The sequence below is a fragment of the Phyllostomus discolor genome, chromosome 5, assembly GCF_004126475.2.
Source record: "Phyllostomus discolor isolate MPI-MPIP mPhyDis1 chromosome 5, mPhyDis1.pri.v3, whole genome shotgun sequence".
Lineage (NCBI taxonomy): Eukaryota > Metazoa > Chordata > Mammalia > Chiroptera > Phyllostomidae > Phyllostomus > Phyllostomus discolor.
The window spans coordinates 103,282,433-103,298,628 of NC_040907.2; the positions used below are offsets into that span (position 1 = coordinate 103,282,433).

The 16,196-nt window shown below is 49.8% G+C and overlaps 1 protein-coding gene across 1 annotated transcript in view; it reads left to right on the forward strand.

Annotated features, from left to right (window-relative positions):
- RET (ret proto-oncogene) overlaps positions 1 to 16,196 on the forward strand; it is a 74,550-nt gene that overhangs the window by 41,976 nt on the left and 16,378 nt on the right. The window contains 9 exon segments of the mRNA XM_028513177.2: positions 901 to 1,188; positions 3,400 to 3,641; positions 4,837 to 5,032; positions 6,618 to 6,817; positions 8,386 to 8,644; positions 9,402 to 9,527; positions 10,274 to 10,384; positions 10,963 to 11,085; positions 11,988 to 12,244. Of these exon segments, the coding sequence (XP_028368978.2) occupies positions 901 to 1,188; positions 3,400 to 3,641; positions 4,837 to 5,032; positions 6,618 to 6,817; positions 8,386 to 8,644; positions 9,402 to 9,527; positions 10,274 to 10,384; positions 10,963 to 11,085; positions 11,988 to 12,244 (1,802 nt within the window).

Genomic DNA, 16,196 nt, shown 5'->3' on the forward strand with positions numbered 1-16,196 from the left:
ATTCCCATCTGTGGGAACTTTAAGAGCCAGGGTCCCTGGGATAGAAGCCAGAGTAGAATTTTCTAAGGGTACCATTGCATAGAAGGCCTCTTCTGTTCATAATTGGAGAGCAGTTTCATGCACCTGTTGGGTAGAGTCAGGAGAGAAATCAGTAATATAAATAGGGAAAATTTGTACAGAGAATTAGTAACTATGACATGGGATTGGAGCAACAAAAAACAGGCTAATAAGAGGCAAAGAGAACTAATGAATACGGAAAAGCAGATGCGAGGAGCAGCCACTACCCTAGGGCCGAGAAGGAGGGTTCAGAAAGAGTCCCCTACTCTAGCTAAGGTCTAGACCTTATTGGAAGGGCAGCCACTGTGGTGCCCCATGATGAAATTTGCTAGAAATCACACCTCTAGATGCTAGGTACTCTGACCACAGGTTATGTTTCTGCAGAAGTGCTCCATAATGAAACTGCCTGGGGGAGGGTGTGAAGGGGAGGCCCACATTAGCAGAAGTCACCCTGGGGAAGCTCCTGATCTGGTGTTAGACTCCAGGCTTGAGTGATAGAGAAGCTGGTGGGGGAAACAGTGGGGGGGCAGGGGAGATGGGGGCACAGACCAGGGACAGGGGACTTGAGGGTAAGCCTGAGACCCAGCACTCAGGGCACTTTCCTGAGGAGGAGTGAGCTGAGACCTGAATGACAAGAGGGGTGGGCCTGTGGTACTTCTCTAGTCAGTACAGGGCAAGTGGGAGGTACTGGCTAAGTCAGAGAGCCCAGCAGAGCCCTGCAGACCATGATGAAGACTGGGCTTTACACCAGCCCTGGAGTTCCTGCCCTCTCCCCTCTCTGTTCCACATAACCTGACAGGTGTGGCTGATACCCCACTGGGCCTGACTTTTCTCTCTCTGCAGATGGTGGCTTTCCCCTGCTTACTGCCTACGTCCAGGTCTTCCTGTTGCCCACATCCCTACGTGAGGGTGAATGCCAGTGGCCAGGCTGTGCCCGTGTGTACTTTTCCTTTATCAACACCACCTTCCCAGCATGTAGCTCCCTCAAACCCAAGGAGCTCTGCTTCACAGAGACAGGGCTCTCCTTCCGCATTCGGGAAAACAGACCTCCTGGCACCTTCCACCAGTTTCGCCTGCTGCCTATGCAGTTCCTCTGCCCCAACATCAGCATGGCCTATAGGCTCCTGGGAGGTGAGTGCCGGCCTCATTATCCATTCTTCGGTGCCCACTGTGTGCCATGCATAGTGCTCCGAGCCCACAATATGAGCCATGCAGTTTATTCTTCACCACCACATCATTCATTTAATACTACAGAAGTACCTGTCATACACCTGCAGTGGGCCAGGCATGCTCTAAGGGCTAAGGATACGACAAAACCAGCAGAAATCCTGTTTGCCTGCAGCTTCCACTCCTGTGAACAATGGAAAGCACACATGTACTAGGAAATCAAGTGGCCTCTAAAAGGGGCCAGGTGGGAAGTAAAGTCAAGAAAATGTGGAGTGTGGAGACTGCTGTCTTCAATTGGGTGGCCAAGGAAGAAGGCACTGAAGCCAGGGTAGGAGGGTACCAGGCAGCAGGGCTAGCCCCTTTGAGAGTGTTGATGTCAGACCCCATGAAGCTGGAGTATTGTGAGTGACAAGGGAGAGCAGAATTGGATGAGGGCGGAGAAATTCCAGGGGAGTGGGCAGAGCTTCCAAGTGAGGGACTAGGGAATCATAGAAGGGTTTTGAGAAGGACATTGACAGGACCTAACTTATCTTTAAAAGATTAGTCTGGCTGCTGTGAATGATTTGGGGTGGCGTGGGGTGGTTTAGAGAGGGAAGCATGGAGAAAATTGGGAGTCTACGTGAGGAATTTCTGAGCAAGAGGATGAGTAGAGGCTCATCCAACCTCCTCTAAGTAGAGGAGGATGGAAGCCAAGGGGCAATGGGAAGAGGCCATGTTTTGGGCATGTTTTGAAGAAAGATTCAGCAGAATTTCTTGATGAGTTGAATGTGTGGTGTTGAGAGGAAGAGGAAACCAAACAAGGTTCCAGGATTCTACCCAAACAGCAACATGGACTGCCAACTTGACAAGATGGCCCAGCCTTCAGATGGCCATGTGCTGGTCCTGGGTGGTATAGGGGAGGGGAGGGAGTTGGATCCTAGTGGAGATGAGCAAAGGCAACTGAGAAGTCATGTGAGACACTATTTAAAGACAAGGACCTGGGACTCAAAGAGGACACAGAGGGCACGGCTAGTATGTGGAACCTGGATTCATACCAAGTTTATTGCACACACATAGTAATAATGTTAAAAAATTCTCAAAATAAAAGTAATCATGCACCCTTCCCCATCACATTTGGTTTGCCCCATGGCAGGGATAACTCTTTTCGTGCAAGATTATTGCAAAGCATATGGTTTATCATGCTGCTCATTTGGCTAAAATTTACATAACTAAATTATGTTGAGCATGTTTTCTTTTTGTAACCATCAACAGTAGAGGGAAATATTACTTGATAAGCATTCCTTTCCCACATGTATAATCCATATGTTAGTATATGTCTGTGATGTGAGAGTCTTGTGATTTCCTACCAAGTGGAGTTGACATAACCCTCCTGTGTTGACCTTTAAGCCTTTGGCATTTCCCCTTTTTTGGGTTTTTCCTGGGGGATGAAATTCCAGGACAGGCTTGGATTAAAGAGTACGTCATTGTTGCTAGTTCTCCCCACACTAAGTTGTGGGAAGATAGATGAGTTGATAAATGTAAAGAAGTGCTTGGTGAGAAACAGGCACATTATTCTCATCCACTCACCTTCTGGTGAAGAAACAGGAACGAAGAGCTCAGCAACCAGCCTTAGCCCAGACAGCCAGGAGCTATAGAGAGGGAATGCAGAATCTGCCAGTCAGAAGTATTGTGTGTTAACATCAAATTATTCACCAAATGTCCTCTGTGTTTGTTTTCAAGTGGTGGGATTATGACTTCCCAGATCCTCTAAAATGAGCACATATTGCTTCCATAATTTAAAAAAACTAACATTTTTTCAAAAAGCAGCAAATGCTGGCAGATGGATCTCTAGGCCTGTAACCTGGCTGAGCTAGTGCCACTCCACAGCTGAGGCAAGGTGGGCAAGGGGTATAGCATCCTCATAAGTGATGAGGATGAGGACCTGATACAGGCCTCCCAGTTCTCAGTCCCCACTCCCTTTGTCAGCATGAGAGAAGGCTGCAGCTACAGGAAAGCTCACTAGCATATAGTCTTGCAGACTGTTCTTGGAGTACTGTGTCCCCTGCTTAGCCAAGCAGGGGGAGCCCCACAGAGCCCCTCCCATGCCACCATTCCTGCTGGGCCCTTGAATAAGACAGCTCAGCATGTCACCAGCCCAGAATTACACTGGCAGTTCCTGGTCTGCTTGGTGTGCAGGTGAGAATCTGCCCTTCCACTGCGCCTCAGACAGCCTAGAGGTGAGCATGCGCTGGGCCCTGGACCGCGAACACCAAGAGAAGTATGAGCTGGTGGCTGCCTGCACGGTACACTTGGGCACACGTGATGAGGACATAATGGTGCCCTTTCCCGTGACTGTGTATGATGAGGACGACTCACCGCCTACCTTCCTCAAGGGTGATGACACCGCTAGCGCCATAGTGGAGTTCAAGCGGAAGGAGGTGCCTGCCCCCACCCCATGTGCTTGTCCATTGTCTATTGTCTGTCTGTTCAGTGTCTGTCTCTGCCTCTACCATTTATTCCTTGGTCTATTTGGCTGTCTGTCTAGCCATCCAGCCATAAGGATGACCATCCCTCTAGTTTTTCATTTGTTGGTTATGTTACAGGGCTTTCTGCCTGCCTCCAGGGCAAGAGCTCCCAACTGGCCCCTGAGTGGGGAAGCCAGGGCCCTGGGAGCCCAGCTTTTGTCCCAGCAAGCAGACAAGGCTGAGGGCATGCATCTGGGGATACATTGTGCCCCCAGGAGGGTAGAGGATAGCAGCAAGCCAGGAGGACACTTTCTTCCACCAGTACTCAACTTTCACAGTTGGGCTTTTGAGGTTCCTGGAGGGTAGCCCGGGAGTGGAAAAAGGCAGGACTGGAAAATCTGAGGGGTCAGCTCCTCAACCCAGCCTAGTCCCAACCCTCTCTGGTCACATACATGGAGTGAACTGCCACCTGCTGGGCCTTAGGCTGTCCTGCAGCAGGCCAGCTGGAGGTAGCGGTGGGAGAGTGGGTAGGTGGTATGCTGTCTTTGTTTGCCTCTCTGGGTACCCCTAGGATGGTGAGGGTGCCAGTGGGGAAAAAAAGCACATCTTATAAAGAAATGTCCCTGAGTCTGGCAGGGCTGCCTTGGGGTGACAGCAGGGAACCTGATTAGCAAAGAGAACAGAGGTGCCCTGTGACTTTGCTTAGAACCTTCCATATAACCATCTCCAGCCTAGTGTACAGATGCTTGAAGGAAAACATTCTGAAATACACCTGGGCATCGATCCTGACTCTGCTGTGTATCGCTGAGCGTTACTGAGCTAACTCTCCACCCTGTGAGGCATGGCTGCCTCAGGGGAGAATGGAGTGCTGTCTCTGCTCTGTGGGGGCCTGGATGAGGCCTGTCAGTAGAATATCAGGCACCTGCTCTAATGCATCCTTATAGAAAGTCTATATATGCCTATCATATTTGTTACATAGGGTAGGTGTGGCAGAGTGGCCCAAGTAGGATGACTGGGCCAGGCTAGCAAGTGACCCTGTGGAGACTTGATCCCAAGTCAGTCTGTCCCTAGAGCCAACTGTGTGAATTCCTGGTCCACCTGTAGGGTTCATGCCCTCTCTCAGTCTTACGCTAAAAGAAATCTGACTGGCACCTCCTGTTTTCTGCAGGGTACTGTGGTGGCCACACTGCATGTCTTTGATTCCGATGTGGTGCCATCATCTGGGGAGCTCCTGAGGCGGTACACAAGCACACTGCTCCCTGGAGATGCCTGGGCCCTCCAGACCTTTCGTGTGGAGCACTCACCAAATGAGACCTTGGTCCAGGCCAACGGCAGCCTCATTCGAGCAACCGTGCATGACTACAGTAAGAAAGGCTGAGCATGGCCTGGCTGGGCCCCCAGGAAACTGGCAGCCCCTGTTCCCGGGCAGAGAAGCACCTTGTACACACCACCTGGCCTGGCCCTCTGAGCCCCAGGCAGCTGCTCCTTCCACCCTCTGCCCAGCCCTTTGTCTCTGCTGGGCTTGCCTCAGCCACATTGGTGGGGTTTTATAAGCTGTCCTCTCTCCCTGAACTACCCCATGGCTGACCTATCACACATCCCCATGTTGACCGCACCAGGGCTCACTGCATACACGTATGTCATTGCCTGAGTCCTTCCTTGGATCCTGGCATCTATTTTGCTGCACCTCAGGTGCCTAAGTGCCTAGTAGGGATTATTACCCTACCCCTCTCCTGCCAGCACCTCTCTACTAACAGCAATTGGTGTACAGTAGCAGCTCCACACCCTTGAGCTGGAAGACGCTGAGACAATTGTCCTGTTTGGCTCCTAGAATGTACCTGCAGGGCTAGGCACCAGGTGCCAGCAGTGTTCTCCTACAGCACAGGGCATCTTTATTAACTGCTTGGCTTGCATGCCTCCCTTTCCAGCCTTTCTGCCCATGTTTTCTGTAATCACCTTCCAAATATCCCACTTATACTTGGATCCTTGTCTTGGGATCTGCTTCTGGGGGAACCCAAGTCACTGGTACCTTTACCCTTTTCTGCCTGGCCTGATTCTGTGTGTTTCACATCCTTCCCTCTACTACCAAACCTTTGAATTCAGGCCTCCTGCTTTGTGTGAGGGCAAGCATCACCCATACCCTGGCATGCTCATTTTGTATTCTGTACCAGAGCCCCCTACCTCCATCTTTCTGTCTCCATGAAGCTAAAACCACAGCGTTGGCTCATGGCCAATGCACCAAGCTATACAAGATCCAAGACTGGGGTTGGGGTGGGCTGTGGAGTCCAGGCTCCACTGGAGGCTGCTACTGTTGAGAGTTCTCTGGGGGAACTGGAGGGCCAGCACATTGTTCCCAGGGCCTTGATGGTGTTATATATTTACCTCTTATGTGCCTACATATCACATACACACACACACAGACACACACCCCATACACACACACACACCCCATACACACCACACACACACACTCCTACACACACACACTTCTATACATATACCTCACACATACATACCCTTACATACATATACACTCCATACATACCCCCACACAGATACACACATATACCTCATGCACATCACATATACATTCTCTCATGTATACACACTCATACATACCACATACATACTCCACACATACCCTCACACATATACATGCTCCATACATACCCCCCATACAGAAACACACATATGCCCCATACACAACACACATACACATAACATACACATTACCTCCCAGCTGAGAAGGGCTCTTTGGACTTCCTGGTCAGTACAACAGCTAACATTTAAACAATGATTCTAACTTATTGCCAGCTGCTAGATCTTTTATCTGTGTACTGTGTGTGTGAAAGTACCTGTTTTCACCCATGTGCATGTGTGGGCAGGGCATGCATCTGGGAGTAGGCATGCAGTGGCATGGGGCAGTCATCACCATGCCCCTACCCGCAGGGCTTGTTCTCAACCGCAGCCTCCCCATCTCAGAGAGCCGCACCCTACAGCTGGCTGTGCTGGTCAACGACTCAGACTTCCAGGGCCCAGGGAAGGGCACCCTCCTCCTCCATTTCAATGTGTCTGTGCTGCCAGTCAGCTTGCACTTGCCCAGTGCCTACTCTTTCACTCTGAACAGGCGGGCTCGCCACTTTGCCCAGGTGAGCTTTCAGCCCACTGCCATCCTGGGAGGGAGGTTGTGGGGTGGGGAGTCTAGCAGATTGTAAGCTAGGCTGGGGGTGGGTGACACCCCATCCCCGAGCTAATAAATGCACAGAGTGGCTTATAGAGAGGCATGGACACAGGTCCTCTCCCTTCTTGGTATTTTTAAGGCATGTTTTGTACTAATGTAAGAGCAAAACCAGGTAAATATACATATGCTAACTTGGAAAGATGTTCCAGGAAGATTAAATTAAAAAGTGGTTTGCAGAAATGTTGGTGTCACATGGCTCCATATGTTCAAAAACAAAACTTCATCAATGAGAATTTATGAACAATGGTGCCTTCTGCTGGGGAATGTGGGTAGGTGGGGAGCACTTCCACTTTTCTACTGTAAGTATATTTATATTTGTCAGGAGTATAATGATTAGAAGTAGAAAAATAAGAGGAATCGGTATTCATCAAAGAAGATACATCAGTGTTTGGCATTTTGGTGCAGTTCTTTCTAGAATGTAAGCACTGTTAAAGTTACTTTAGCCCTGGCTGGTGTAGCTCAGTGGATTGAGCGTGGGCTGTGAACCAAAGCATCGCAGGTTCAATTCCCAGTCAGGGCACATGCCTGGGTTGCAGGCCATGGCCCCCAGCAACCGCACATAGATGTTTCTCTCTCTCTGTCTCCCTCCCTTCCCTCTCTAAAAATAAATAAATGAAATCTTAAAAAAAATAGTTACTTGAAATTATAGCAGGCATATGGTTTAACATGCTGCTTCCTCCTAACAGAGCAGCTGTGGATGTCATGTTTAGGGCCACATATTATTGTCTTTGTTGTAGTTTCTGTGGTTGGTTCCCCTGGCCCCTTCACTTCCAGCAACTACCTGGATCCAGCATAGGAAGAGGAAGGCATCCTCCTCCTCCCTAGTACATATCCAAACTCCCTGACTTGTCACCACCCTGGGCTTTTCTTGGAGGGAGATATCAAGGACGGTAGGATATGACAAGGCAGTCCCCTCTTTCCCTGGAAAGAGTCAAAGAGTTTTAGCCAAAGTCCCAGGAAGGCCCCTGGTCCTTTATGAGACAGGTAACCACTGTACATGATCATGTGGCCAGTTGCAGTGCTCTGACCAGGTTGGTGACCTGGCAGGGGTGGGCCATCCCAGCCACATGCTGTGAGAAAAGGAACTGGTGATCCCTAGGGCAAAACTGGCCTGGCCAGAAACAGAAAGCATGGTACATAGGAGAGAGCCAGTAGGCCTTTGTGCCTGAATGAGGGAGTCAGTGAGGAATGAGCCAGTGTGTCAGCCTTTCCTTAGAGGACCAGCCACTAAACCAGACCTCAGTTTCCTGCTCCTAGAAGCAGGGGTATATGGTGATATGATGGCCTCGGCAGGGTGGGGCAAAGCCAGGGAGGCAGATGGGGCATGGAGGATGAGGAGTTCAGGGGGGTGGGGGGTTTCCATTCTCAGGTGAGCAGGGGACTGTTCCAGGACTCAGACTACCAAAAGTCCTTCCAGCCAATATCACAAAACTGTTTAACTACCCAGCTAAGGCATCCCCTCTGCCCCACACCTAGGTTGGGAAAGTCTCTGTGGAACACTGCCAGGAGTTCACTGGCATCCATGTGCAGTATAAACTGCAGTTTTCTGGTGCCAACTGCAGCGCCCTGGCAGTGGTCACCTCAGTAGAGGACGCCACCGGGACCCTGTTCGTGAATGACACGGAGGCCTTGCAACGTCCTGAGTGTACCCAGCTCCAGTACACAGTGGTAGCTGCTGACCGGACAACCCGCAAGCAGGCCCAGGCCCCATTGCTTGTCACCATGGAGGGGACATGTGAGTTCTGTGGCCCTAGGGAGGGAGGGCAGGGATGGATGAGACATGATACTGCTATGGGCTTCCCTGACACAGAAGGGACCTGGTCCTGCTCCCTCTCATGAACTGGTGGCTTCCCTGAGCCTGAGTCCCCTTCTCTATAAAATAAAAATAACACTGCACCCCACATAGCAGAGTTGGAAGGATGACAGAGCGGGGAGTATGAATCAGCTCAACCCAAGGACTACATAGTAAACAGAGCTGATCCCTATCACCGCCATCAAAGCATCTGCACATGTGCTTGCTTTGGGGCTGCCAGATAAAACACGTAGCATCCTGGTTAAACTTGAATTTCAGGTAAAAAAAAAAAAAAAGCAATGTTTTGGTGTACGTCCCATGAAATCTCTGCAGTCTTTTGGAAGATAAATTTCTAGATATATCAATAAAATATTAGGGACATACTTACACAAAGCAGGTATTCACTGTTTATCTGAAATTCAGGATTAACTGGGCATCTCTGGTGTCCGTGGCCTGGCCTGGCCACCTCACATCCTTCCTCCATAGTATCCCAGCCCAATAGCTGTACCCTCTTTGTGACCACAGTGCCACCCCCCTCTCCCAGCAGCCCCATGACTTTCTTCACCTGGTGTTGAGTTACTACCTCCTGTTTAAGTTCGACCCATTGGGGGCAGCTCAGCAAGTGCTGCCTCTGTCCATGGGTGCTGGCTAGACAATGGGCTCAGGCTTGCTCCTGTGACCTGCTTTCTTCTATTCCTAGATATGGCTGAGGAGCCAGGCTGCCCCCTGTCCTGTGCAGTCAGCAAGAGACGGTCTGAGTGTGAGGAGTGCGGTGGCCTGGGCTCTCTGACGGGCAGGTGTGAATGGAGACAGGGAGATGGTAAAGGTAGGCCCCATACATAGCCAGGGCCATGTGGCCAGGCAACCAAGAGGGGTGATAATAGCCAAGTGAAAATGGGGTCTGTGCAGGTCCTTCTCAATCCTTGTCTATTCCCCAGAGCTTGATCCTACCATGGCTCCTGATGCTTGGAAGTGAGCATGAGTCCAGGGTATGGGGGGCCCGAGGACATTCAGGCTGTCCATTGCCAACAGAACAAAGGTCCTCAGGGCTGGAATCCCTTTTAGCTTGGGAAGGTCTGGGCCAAAGTTGAGACATGCAGGAAACAGGGAGGCTCTACCTGGGAGGTCCCAGACCAGAGAACAGGAAGAACCTAAGCTGGCTTATGTGTGAAGAACAGCTAACTCCAAGCTGCAACTACCACTATGAGGGTCCCTCTCATGGTGCAACTTTGAGATTGGCTTAGTGTTGTTTGGACTCTTCTGGTCCCCTGAGTGTGAGGCAGGCACAGCACTGGGACAGCTGGACCCTCCATCCCTCATCACCCAGACTGCCCTGTGCATTCAGGACCCACAAGTACTTCTCAGGGGTGCCCCTGCTGGTGAGGCTGCATATGTGGTTTTCCTCTGCTCAGGCCTTGGAAGGGCAGGGTTGGCCCTCAAGGCCTAGGGTACTGCCCTTCTGGCTCTGAAATTCTGTCCACGGCTGTGCCACCTCAAGGCAGTGACCAGCCTACAGTGCATTGTAGGAGCAGCACCCCCATGTAGCAGTGACCAGCCCACTGTGTGTTGCAGGTATATCCAGGAACTTCTCCACCTGCTCCCCCAGCATCAGGACCTGCCCTGATGGCCACTGTGATGCTGTAGAGATCAGAAACCACAACATCTGCCCCCAGGACTGCCTCCGTAAGCACCCTTTGGGGCCTACCTAGCCCATGTAAGCTGGGACAGGGCACAGGGAGGTTGCATGGCAAGCAAGAGAGGCTTGAACTCCTCCTGCAATTCAGCCAAACCAACCATGTTCCTGGGTTTTACAGTCTGGCCTTTTCTTAACATTTTATTTAATGAAGAGCTGTCTCCCTCACAAAATATTGGAGTCTGGTACCCTGACCCACACTTCATTGTCACCATGGCTACTCACAGGGGTGCAGTTCTTTGCCCCCAGTCTGCTGGTCACCCCTGCTACCCCTTCTCTGTTTCTGAAAAGCAGCCATATGTGGGCCTTAACAAAGGCACCAGGCAGCCTATGGGTTCCTCCTTCCATCCACTGTAACCAGGGAACTGGCTTGGGAATAGGTCATGCCAAGACTCCTGTCCAGATGATCTGGACTTCTGAGCTCATTACCAGTCCCCCCACCCCTCAACTTCCCACCCTGGGTGTGAGCAATTGACATGAGGTGGGGAGGGACTTCTCACACTCTTGTCTGGGTAGTGCTAGCTATTCAGGTCACCCAAGAGGCTAAGTAGGCTTCCTCTGTCACCAGGGGGCGGCAGCATCATTGGTGGGCATGAGCCAGGGGAACGCTGGGGGATTAAAGCCGGCTTTGGTAACTGCAACTGCTTCCCTGAGGAGAAGAAGTGTTTCTGTGAGCCAGAAGACAGCCAGGGTGAGTGGGGCAGGGCTGCCTGTACTTCCTACAAGCCAGGGAGGAAAATGCAAGAAAGCCTTTGAAACCCAGGAGACTCTCATCCTTACCTCTGGGTCTCAGTTCCCCCATCTTTGCAGACAAGGAGCTGGATCAGGGCCTCCATATAGTTAGTACCTTATGACCCAAAGGTTCTATGATAAAGGTTAGGCTGGGAAATTAGTTCTTCCACCAAATAACTCAGTGTCTGCTCAGATTGTCTTTGTGCAGGGTCCTTGGCTTGGTCCCTAGCACTGTTCAACTGGGACCCCACTCTCCCAGCCAGAACCTCCAGGTGCTCCTTCTGGGACAACATGTGTGGTAGGCAGCATGGGGCCCACTGAGCACATGGGAAGATTTCCTGCCTGAGCCCAGGGACACTTTTCTGGTATTTGGGTTGTTACTGCATGGCCTTAAGTCCTGAGCTACTTTCCTCCCCCGCCCCACTTTTTATAAAGAAAACACAAAAGATATTGGAAACATAGAGGAAGAATTTTATCTCTCCGTGGCCCTCCAGGTTGAGCTGACCAGTACAGTGACTGGCAGCTGGTACTGGTGCTGTGAGCGCTACTTCTGCTGTGTGGCCTCGGCAGGCTGCTGACACTCTCTGTGTTGCTCTTTCCTCTGTAAGAAGGTGATACAGTCTCCAGATAAGGGAAACTTCACTAACAGTACCTGCCATGCAGCCAGTGCTGTTAGAGTTTGTAGTTATTCTCATACTTTCATGCCAGCAGCACTTGCCAGGCCACTCATAGTTTGTCACAGCAGCTACTTCCCAGCTGCTGTGGGCATGGCAGGCTAGAGAATGGTGCCATGCGGGCTCTTGTTGGGATATGGGGGAACCCTCCTGGACCATTGTCCCTTAATGCCACCCCTGTCCACAGATCCACTGTGTGATGAGCTCTGCCGTATGGTGATTGCAGTGGCTGTGCTCTTCTCCTTCATTATCTCTGTGCTACTCTCCACCTTCTGCATCCACCGCTACCACAAGAATGCCCACAAACCACCCATTGCCTCGGCTGAGATGACTTTCCGTCGGCCAGCCCAGGCTTTCCCGGTCAGCTACTCCTCATCCAGTGCCCGCCGTCCCTCACTGGACTCCATGGAGAACCAGGTCTCTGTGGATGCCTTCAAGATTCCGGTGAGGTTCCATATCTGGCTGCCAGAGGCCCTGCAGGTGAAACTGGCCTTTGGGAGCTAGAGAGGAGAGGGGGGCAAGCAGCTAATGCGTGGGCATTCTAGTAGCCACCCTGCCTTCATTGAAATGACATCCAAGGAAGGCAGAAGGCCATGGGGAAGAGAACATGGAATCAGGTAACAGAATGGAGACCGATGGACTTTAATCCAAGTGGACTGAGATTTGGGTTCTGAGGACACAGTGAGTTCTGACAGGGAGCTCCTGCAGATGTGCCAGGGGTTTGGGGGCCCCAAGGAAGAGTATGGGTTTTTCTCAAAGAGTGTGACCCCTGGAGGTTTGGGGTTGCTCAAGGGAGGCCTATGGTCTGCCTTCATTTTCATAAGATTCTCCGCTGGGGAGTCTATAGGGTGGGTATAGAAGTGAGTCCAGTAATGAGGTACTCTTTTCATCCAGGTGAGAGATGGCAGCAGGCAAGAACTTGGTCAAAGTGGAAGCAGAGAAGAGAGTCCATCTGTGGCATGGAGGGTGGGCTGCTGAGGGGTGAGCCACCTGTGGGGAACCAGGCCCCTTGACTCTGTGACTGGCCAGCTGACAGAGTGCCAGCCAGACCCAGAAGTTGTCCAAGTCCCCCTCTCAGTGGCTACCAGGATCTGTGGCCACCCAGTGTTCCTCAGAGCTCCCATCCCATCTAGGTCTCCCCTTGGCCTGCAGCACCCCTTCGTCAGTTTCACTGGGAACTGTTGGAGGATCTAGAAACCACATTTTTTAAAAATATATTTTATTGATTATACTATTACAGTTGTCCCATTTTTTTCTCCCTTTATTCTCCCCTGCCCTGCAACCCCCCTCCCACCAGCAGTTCCCCCTACCCTTAGTTCATGTCCATAGATTGTATATATAAGTTTTTTGGCTTCTCCATTTCCTATACTATTCTAAATTTCCACTTGTCTATTTTGTACCTACCACTGATGCTTCTTATTCCCTATACCTTTTTCCCCTTCTCTCCCATCCCCCTCATCTCTGATAAACCTCCATGTGATCTCCATTTCTGTGATTCTGTTCCTATTCTAAATGTTTGCTCAGTTTTTTTTTCTTTTTGTTTTTTTCTTTTTTTTAGGTTCAGTTGTTGATAGTTGTGAGTTTGTTGTCATTTTACTCTTCATATTTTTTATCTTCTTTTTCTTACATAAATTCCTTTAATATTTTATATAATAAGAATTTGTTGATGATGAACTCCTTTAACTTGCCCTTATCTGGGAAGCACTTTATTTGTCCTTCCATTCTAAATGATAGCTTTGCTGAATAATCTAGGTCATAGGTCTTTGCCTATCACTTCAAATACTTTTTTCCAACCCCTTCTTGCCTGTAAATTTCTTTTGAGAAATCAGCCAATAGTCATATGGGAACTCCTTTGTAGGTAACCCCTCTTCTCTTGCTGCTTTTAAGATTCTCTCCTTATCTTTAATCTTGGCTAATGTAATTATGATGTGTATTGGCCTGTGCTTCCCTGGGTCCAATTTCTTTGGTACTCTGAGCTTCCTGGACTTCCTCGAAGTCTATTTCCTTTGCCAGATTGGGGGAGTTCTCCATTATTTTTTCAAATAAGTTGCCAACTTATTGCTCTTCCTCTTCTCCTTCTGGCACCCTTATGATTTGGATGTTGGAATATTTAAAGTTATCTTGGAGGTTCCTCAGCTTCTCTTCATTTTTTTTTTTGAATTCTTATTTCTTCATTCTGTTCTGGTTGAATGTTTATTTCTTCCTTCTGGTCCAAATCATTGATTTCAGTCTGGTTTCCTTCCCATCACTGTTGGCTCCTTATACATTTCCCTCTATTTCACTTTTCATAACCTTTACTTCTTCCTCTATTTTGTGACCATACTCAACCATTTCTGTAAGCATCCTGATTAGCAGTGTTTTGAACTCTGCATCTGATAGGTTGGCTATCTCTTCATTGCTTAGTTCTATTTTTGGAGTTTCAATCTGCTCTTTAATTTTGGCCATATTTTTTTGTCTTGGTGTGCCTATTGCAAAAGTTGTAAGGAGTGGAGTCTTAGGTATTCACCAGGGCAGGGTAACCCTGTGTTTTGGTGCTGTATGTGGAGGAGGAATCAGAGAGGGAACAGTGTCACTTGCTGGGCTCTCAGCTGGCTTTCAGTCACTTCCCGCACTACCCACAAGCAAATTGGGCCCTTCTGGTGCTGATTCTAGGGTGGGTAAGTTTGTGTACATTCTAGGACCCTGTGGGTCTCTCCAATGAACTCTTCTGTGAGGCTGGTCATTTCTCCCACCACCATAACCCCAACAGGTTTTTCCAGTCATAGGTTATAAGGCTGTTTCTCCACACTGGAATCCTGAGTCGGTGGTCTGTCTTGCTCCCCAGTTGTTTCTCCCAGTTTATTGGCACGCAAATGTGGGACTGCCTGGTCTGCCAGCCACCGCTTTGCTGGCCCCAGTCTGCCATCTGCCACCAGCTGTTGCCTTGCTTGCCTGCCTGGTCCTCCAGTTGCCACCTTGCTGTGCATCCTCTTCTCCCAGCTGTCCGTCTCTGCCCCTCCTAACCGCCTGGAGAAATGTTTCTTCTTTAACTCCTTGGTTGTCGGACTTCCATAGAATTTTATTTTCTGGCAGTTCTAGTTATTTTTTGTTTCAAATTAGTTGTTGTCCTTTTTTTGGTTGTGTGAGGAGGCAAATGTATTTAACTATGCCTCCAGTTTGGCCAGAAGTAGAAACCACATTTTGGGAGAGACTTAGGAAAATGCTCTCAGAGTGGAGGGTACATGGAAACAAGTCCCACCACATGGCTGGGAAGGGAGAGTTCTGTGTGTGTACCTCCAGGTATCTACAGGCAGGAAGTTCAGTATCCAGTGGCTACATGGCCCTGGCAGTCTCCAGCCAGGGCTGGAAAGTAGCTGGGGTTTGTAGGAGGAGCCTTTCCCCTTAGTGATGGTTTAGGCCATCAAGGCATTTTGCAGGTGCAGTGGCCACTGCAGTCTCCCTTCCAGCTTTTCTAGTTTGAACCACTCAGCAGATGGAAGGCCTGCAACCTGAGCCAGTGGCATCTCAGCTTCCACTGTAGGCCTCTGGAATGAGCCATGTGATTCTTTTATATATCCTGGTAGTCACGTCCTGCCCAGAATACAGAGCAACCAAAACACAGACTGAGACCCAAGGGCCACACTGATCAGCTCTGAGGCCTCAAACATGTTAGTCAACCACTCAGCCTCAGTTTACTCATATATAAAGTAGGGAGAATAATATTAAATATTTTAAGAGAATCAAATTGGTGATAGCCACATATGCTCAGCATGGTCTCTGTGTAGTAAATGAAGTTATCCAGTCCAGTGTGGAGGTGAGGATACCAAGGCAGTGATGATACTGTTGTCAACTCTGACCCTGACTTTGATTTCCTAGGGAACCTGAGACAACACCAGAATACCCAGTAGCTGGTTGGAAGGTGCTCCAGGCCAGAGGAAGCTGCTTCTGTACCCAAACATCAAACAGCATAGTTTTGGCCATTCAGGGGCAAACACATTCCCATTGGTGTCATCTCTATGGGTTTGGCAAGCCTGGTAGTACACATTGTGAGCAGGTCCCAGAAGCCATAGCCATGCCCAGCTGCAGGGAGACTTAGAGAGATGGATGTCCAGTTCTGGAATAGGAGGGGAGAGTCCAGACAGGCTTTAGCATCTCAGTCAGAATTCAAGTATACAGGGCAAGCTGAGTGCCTGATAAGGCATCCTAGAGTGGTCTTGAGTGTGTGGACAAGACTTCAGTAGGAATGCAAGGTGTGTGACAGGGAGCATGATAAGCAGGTATGTGCAGGTTTAAGATGATGGCCAATTCTATAGGAGGAACAGCCTCTTCCACACAACTCTGTGGAGGTTCCTCAGGAGCATAGTAGTACCTGTCCAGAGGCTGCCACACAGGGAAGTTGCCCTAGACACTTCCACTT